The sequence below is a fragment of the Pundamilia nyererei genome, unplaced genomic scaffold (assembly GCF_000239375.1).
Source record: "Pundamilia nyererei isolate P.nyererei 1_Seehausen unplaced genomic scaffold, PunNye1.0 scaffold00856, whole genome shotgun sequence".
NCBI classification, from domain to species: domain Eukaryota; kingdom Metazoa; phylum Chordata; class Actinopteri; order Cichliformes; family Cichlidae; genus Pundamilia; species Pundamilia nyererei.
In genome coordinates this window covers 34,448-41,101 of record NW_005188257.1, presented here as the reverse complement: position 1 = coordinate 41,101, position 6,654 = coordinate 34,448, and the positions used below count along the sequence as shown (strand labels likewise).

Sequence of the window (6,654 nt, the reverse complement as noted above, 5' to 3'; positions counted from 1 at the left end):
AATCACCGCACGCAGCAAGACTCACTTTAAAGAACATCTCCATCTTTAGAGGAGAAAAGCGGTAGCCCTCTTTGACTCCTGGATTCCTCTTGAGGAAAGATCCAGTCGCCACCCTGCGACACACCCACTCAACGGGTATCATCTCGCAGCGCGCAGCGATGAACGCCGTGTCCGAGTGCTGCTTAACAAAGGCCGTCTTAATGCCTGAGGAGAGAAGGGTGGATATCAGAGCAACCTCAAACTCACGGACAAATGACAACATCTGAGATTAAAAACTACATTTTATTGAATTTGTATACATGAAGTATTACTGCATGATTATCATTTCTGTTCATGCACGAGATTTAGGCTGTTTGTTTCCTGTCACTGAATCAACCTTTGATGCAATCTGTTGTTCCCAAAACCTTGTGCAGAAATAAAAACCTCACCAGACTCCTGCAGCAGCTGGAACACGCAGCTCGTGGTTTTGTTGGCAACGGCAGCTTTGCCCTCCATCTGATCTTTGCTCACGGCGTTCCCAGCTGTGATCTGGTCTTTAGACTGGACTAGAACCAGTCCCGGCTGGTCCACGAGCTCGAAAATCTGTTTAGTCTTGCCCTCATTGAGCTTCTGGCCGATTTTCAACTCTGAAAACAAGGAAAGAATTAAAGCATGCACATCTAACTGAAGCGCTAAAGTGCGGATTAAGGCTCGTGCAGTACCTGGGGTGGAGGCCATGGCGCTCGTGGATCCTGAGCAGGCCTGAAAGACAAATCACACAACACGCCAGTGAACTTACAGAAGAATTGCTTCATTTTAGTCTACGCTCATAAAAGCCGGATTTGATTTCCAGCAGGCAGCACTTGTTTCTTTTTTAAAGAAGAAAATAGTGGAAACACAAATCGCCTTTTCAAGTGTCACTGTTGTTAGCGACATGTTATCATGCAGCTTGTCTGTAAGGATGTCACATGATTGCCACGTTCTTATTTCTGATGAAACATAAGATACAGGTGTTGAGACCAGGCTAGTTTGAAGTTATTAAATTGACGGCAGCTAGACTTTGTTTTTGGTTCATGAAGCTGTCCCACATAGGAATCACACCACAGGTCATGTGACCCACATAACCCATGCATTCAGTCACACGTCAGCTCAACTGATGGGACCCTTAACGACCTGCATAGAAACCGGGCAGGTCAACGATCCATCATGCATGAGAGGTGAAATGTCTTCATGAACCAAAACCCTGGTTTCCTTCAACTAGCTTGCAGTTTAATGTATTTTTCTTTATTTTCCAATTACATTGAATTCAGAAAGTCAACCAGACAACCACAGGTTAGCAGATTGCACAGCGCAGAAGAGCTAGCTCATCAGGCTGAGACGCGGTGGTCTGTTTACACCTACAGGCCAGTGGCAACTCTCACAGTGACGGTGTGCACATCATGGTTTGAGTGGGGAGCTGTTATGTGAAAAGGCGATGACACCTCTGAACGATTGCTCATCATCTCACAGTGATGCGATTGGTACTCGTGGTACCAGTTTGCATACTGACGATCCTGAAACTGAATTGGTGGCTCATTGTTAGTCAGTGGTGCTGGTTTCAGTTGTTATGCAGCTGTTCTGCTTAAGTACTGCACTGTTAAGGTTGTGGTCAGCTGATACTGAAGGAGTCACCTGGATAAGCAGTGAAACATTTCTCCCATTTAAAATCCTGTGACCAGGTGAACAAAACCAACTCTGGAATTTTCTAACATGGATGAGTGAATAACACTGAAGACAGAACTTTTCCTCAGGTTTGATTAACAAACGTCAGCCCAACATACATCATAGAGCTGCAGCTTTAGGCTTTACAATATTTGCATGAATCAATTCATCTTTGTTTTTGCAATCTGAAACAATCTGAAACCTAAACATGTTAAAGTTTACAAATGTAATTTTAATGTGGGACATTTTTATTTGAAAAATAATTATATAATAATCTGTCACTCGATTAATCAAGTAGTTGGGGTAGTTTTAAAAGAACCCACACCAGCGTTTATTATGTCGGAGAATACGTCAGTTTTGTAATGGTCACGTGAGATCAGTGTATGTTACCTGTGGCGATGGAGCAGGGGGGGGCACTGAACAGACTGAGTTGATCTTTAATATGGGGATGTGGTCCTGCTCTTCTTTACACTGGGTGTGCAGTCTGTCAGCAGCAACAGGGCCGAGAGGGTTCAGCTTTTTCAGTGATGTGTGCAGTTCAGGGTCTGGAAATAAGAAGGACAAAGGTTAACGTACGACTAGTGTAACATGTCAGCTCCTAACAGGGTTTCATGAGTTGTGCGTTGTTTTAGCTCACAGCCATGTTCTTATCCATATTTAATTATTTCAGAAGGAGACACATTTCAGACCTTCATCCACAGCTTTCCTCTTCAGTCTTCTGTTTGATGCAGTAGTATTCTCTTTGTCGACCTCACTCTCAGAAGCACCTGCAAAAATATATTTAAGGCAGTTAAAAAACAGATATAGACATGCTTCTTTGCTGCAAAAGAGGAGAATTGTCTTGGTATTAAACAAAGTAAAACTGGCTTACGACCACCTCGAGACTCATTTTAAATAAAACATATCTTAAAACCACTTCCTGGGTGGCTGCAGCTCAAGTTGGACCAAGTTGTTTACTAACCGGAAAGTTTGTAGTTTGAAAATAATATTTATTTCCCTCTACCTTCAAGTCTATTCAGTGTTAAAGGGTCAGTTTACTGAACCACAATTTCTCTGCAGATTTTATGGTTTTAGTTGAAATACTAACTAATGTGTTGTGTTGATATAAGATTTTGAGAAATATTTTAAGGGACAAAAACAGCCAAAACCTTTGTTTTTGGCTGTCTGTGGTGTTCCTGCTTGGTTATCTTACTCGTGGTAACTGACCACTGAATGCATTGTGTAACCTTTTCATCTAATTCATACTGATGATTAAATGATCAGCTCACTCATCAACATGTGTTCTTGATCCAAACGATGCTCCTTGATTTTATGCCGCTCTGACTCATACGTGTTTGATGCCTCGATGGTTAAGTCAGAATCAGAGGTGCAGGTTTTGTCCTCCACAGCTCTCCTCGTGTTTGCCAAATTGCCGTCCACGTTATTTTTCTCATCACAGTTGTCAGATATTGTAAGTCTGTCCGAATCTTCTTCTGTGTAGTCGTTAGTCACGCGATTCATAATGGAGTCCACTTCTTCGTAGAACCTCATGAGGCATCTCGGGTCAGCTTCATCAGTCTTGCCCCTTTGAAGGGACCTGTAGAGATACTTGAGGTTCCTGTACTTAGTGTGGCACTGTTTCCAGTCACGATCGATGCCTTGCTGCAGTAACCTGCGTGAGATCTGGACAAAGATGTCCCTCTTTCTGGTTGAGCTCTCCAGCTTCCTGCATATGCGCTCATCGGACCAGACTTGGATCAGGGCTCGCACCTCTTGGTCGCTCCAGTTGCGACCAGTGTCCGACACCGTGACCACTTGGTCAGAGCAGAAGTCTGTGTGTGCTCGATGGGCATCTGGAATAAAAGAACAGATATGGAAGGAAAAGCTTACATATGCAGCTGAACTCCACAGGCGGCAGATTTTCTTTTCTTTGTTGGCATACCTGTACTTCTCTCTCTCTTTATTTCCATTTCTCCGTCCATGTTGCAATCATCACTGTTGTCATCTTAAATAAGGAAAAATAAGAAAATTATTTTTATGGAGTCTTGAATCTAAAACAACTGCTTGCAAACGTGATGCTTACCATCATCCATGTCGATGACCACCTCACTCTCAGAGCCTGTTATCTGCCCTGTGTGGCCTGCTGGCGTTTGTAGCCTCCCTGCTCTCAGTTCACCATCATACAGTCTCTTCTGCATCTCCATGCTCCCATTTTCCAGTCCTTTGTCCAGTAAAATAGCTTCCACTTCATCAAAAAACTTCATGTACTTCCCCAGGCTTCCTGCACTGCTGCCTCCTGCAGCGTGTGCACTTTTAGCAATCTTATAGTCATATTTCAAATTCTTGTATTTTGTACGGCATTGTCTCCAGTCGCGTATCACCCCATATTGTCTTTGCATCTGCCGAGCCATCTCTTGGAATATGGATTTGTTGCGCAGCGTGCTTTTCAATCGTTCCAGAATGTTGCGGTCGGCCCAGACGCACAGCAGCGCTTTTACTTCATCATCTGTCCAGTTGCGGATTCCCTCTTCAGCCACATTCGTAGAGTCAGAAACAGCTGAATGAAATTGAATCTTTATTCCTGTGCAAACATGAAGACATTGTCATTTTTGGCTAAATGGTGATTTTTTTTTTAAATAAAAGAAACTTTAACCTCCTAGGATCCACATATATGGACATCACATTTAGACCAAAACTCCATTTTGCTCTACAAGGGCCTGATATCCACCTCCGAGGACATTATACTGCTACTCTTCTCCTCATATGTGGATCTCATTTTTCTTAGAAACAAAAATCAGGTGAAAAAAATAATTCTGATAATTCTTTGTTTTTACACTCAACAGGTCCCAATCAGCCCAAACATCAAAGAGAAATTAAAAACGCATGCCATGGAAGAGTTCAGGTCTTAGGAGGTTAATGTAATTGTCTGAGTTTGTAGCACAAGCAAGCTTTATCCTTTGATGCTAGTTTTTGTTTTTTCCCCAAGTGAACAAAGTCATGTTGTTATCGTCATTAGTACAGTTGGTGTTGAACACAGTTACCTTGCTGGACTGGGTAGATTCTTCTTTGACTATCCACACCTTCCTCCCGTGGCCTTTCTTCCACTCCTGGGCTGTAGTTCACTGACGTGCCTGCATCAGGCCTCTTGCTCTGAAGTCTCATGCTTCTGAATTAGCTGAGACTCCTTCCAGCTGCGCACAACACTGAGCCTCCTCAGACGCTCTGAAATCCCCTCAAATGTGCTTCTGTTCTCTACCACGTGCTGATGTCCACCCTGGTCCCACACTGAGAGTAGAGCCAGCACCTCAGCCTCCCCCCACTGCCTCTCCACAGAGCCTTCTCCCTCCCCCACCTCACTATCACCTCCTCTTTGTCTCTCTGCTCCTCTCTCCAAGTTTGAACCGACCCGGAAACGCTTTTCCGCCCAGCCTGTCTGCTGCACGGTTCCCTAGGAAACCAGGCAGTTAAGCCTGAAAGCAACGCCTTCATGCTGAAAAGCTGCCTCACCAGTGGCTTAAGCTGTGTGCTGAGGGGGCGGGACTAAGTGTAATCTGAGAAGCAGCTTGGTAATGGCTGAAACTGCAGCAAGAAGACTCTCCATATATGGCAGCCTCACAGCAGGGAAGCAATTCTGCTTTTTTGTTTTCGGGTGAATTTTGTTTCTGCTCCATTTGGCCCTCGTTAAACCAGTTTTGATTTGCCTCAAGGCGACTTTACTGTTTCATGCAGAGAAGAAAAGAAAATCATTCATGCCACAACACATTTCCCACTAATACATGACAATTTACACTGTTATTTTTTAAAAGAGTTGTCAGACACATAATATCCTGTTGAGGCCAAAATTATTAGCCCCCGAGGAAATCTGGAACAATTTCCTAAACTTCTTCCCAATTTTATGCAGTATTGATGAAACTTGATATAATCAGAGTCACTGGTGCTATTTAGTAGCTTCTGGTACATTTTGTAATATAAAATACATTTGTAGGCTTGCTTTGTACCAAATGTAGTAAAAAGCCCCATGTGAATGTTTGCTTTCAAAACACACCTACAGTAATGAATCACCTTTAAAAACACACCTCAATTTAAGTCAGTTGGCTTCCTAACAACATCCAATCAGCATAAAAAAGACTCCAAGGAACAGGGCACTCGAACACATGACAGGGACGACTGTTACTCGCCAAAGACAAAGGAAATCAGAAAGAAGATCGTAGAGGCTCATAATAAGTGGAAAGGCTACACTGCCATTTCCAAGCAATTCACAGTTTGCTGTGGAAAATACTTTATTGAAGACGTATGAAGTGCAATAATTACACCCTGGAAAAGCAAAAGTTCAAAGAAATCATGAAAACCCCCAAATTATCACGAGATTCATGAATACGAGTATTTAAATGTTTTATTGCATCGAGTCAGAAAAGAAAGCTGACTCGATGACTTCATGTCCACGTGTCTGTGCTGTGAGCCACTGTGAACAAACTGTTTACATGCTTTGATTCCACTTTTTGCTTTTTCTGCTACGATCCAAAAGCTCTGTGTGCCTTAAAGAAACGCACAGAAATACTTGCAGGCTTCAATCATCTGTCCCTTTATTATTTATTTAATCTATCTTTAACCAGGAAGATCCCACTGAGATTAAAAACATTTTTCAAGGGAGACCTGCAGCAAGTATCTCACAGTTAGACACAGTCAGCAACAACACACGCAGAAATCAATATAAATTCAGTAGAAAGTGTAAACCTCTCCTTAAAAGTAGTGAAAGAGCTGGATCTTGCATCTTAAACATGTCGCTCTCATTGTTCTACATTCTAATGTTTTGTTTTTCTTTACACACAATGAAATTGTGGGTTTTGTTTTTGATTTGGTTAAATGCAGCTTTTGCAGAGAAATGATGAAAACGTTTTTGACTGTTGTGAAAACTGAAGTGGCTCTAAATCAGTTTTAGTAACTCTGGGATTCTCAAATTTGTCCTCACAGAGACAAAACAATCTGCATCCATCT

At 42.5% G+C, this 6,654-nt stretch overlaps 1 protein-coding gene across 1 annotated transcript in view; it reads right to left on the bottom strand.

Moving 5' to 3' along the window:
• The window catches only part of LOC102195864 (zinc finger and SCAN domain-containing protein 29-like), a 6,662-nt gene extending 1,540 nt beyond the window's left edge, over window positions 1-5,122 (bottom strand). Inside the window, exons 1-9 of the mRNA XM_005755035.1 lie at window positions 4,701-5,122; window positions 3,743-4,240; window positions 3,602-3,664; window positions 2,949-3,512; window positions 2,370-2,447; window positions 2,071-2,225; window positions 702-741; window positions 429-626; window positions 26-204 (exon numbers count right to left, since the gene is read on the bottom strand). Of these exons, the coding sequence (XP_005755092.1) occupies window positions 26-204; window positions 429-626; window positions 702-741; window positions 2,071-2,225; window positions 2,370-2,447; window positions 2,949-3,512; window positions 3,602-3,664; window positions 3,743-4,240; window positions 4,701-4,821 (1,896 nt within the window). The 5' untranslated portion in view covers window positions 4,822-5,122. The remainder of the gene's footprint in view (window positions 1-25; window positions 205-428; window positions 627-701; window positions 742-2,070; window positions 2,226-2,369; window positions 2,448-2,948; window positions 3,513-3,601; window positions 3,665-3,742; window positions 4,241-4,700) is intronic.
• Between the last annotated feature and the right edge of the window lie 1,532 nt (window positions 5,123-6,654).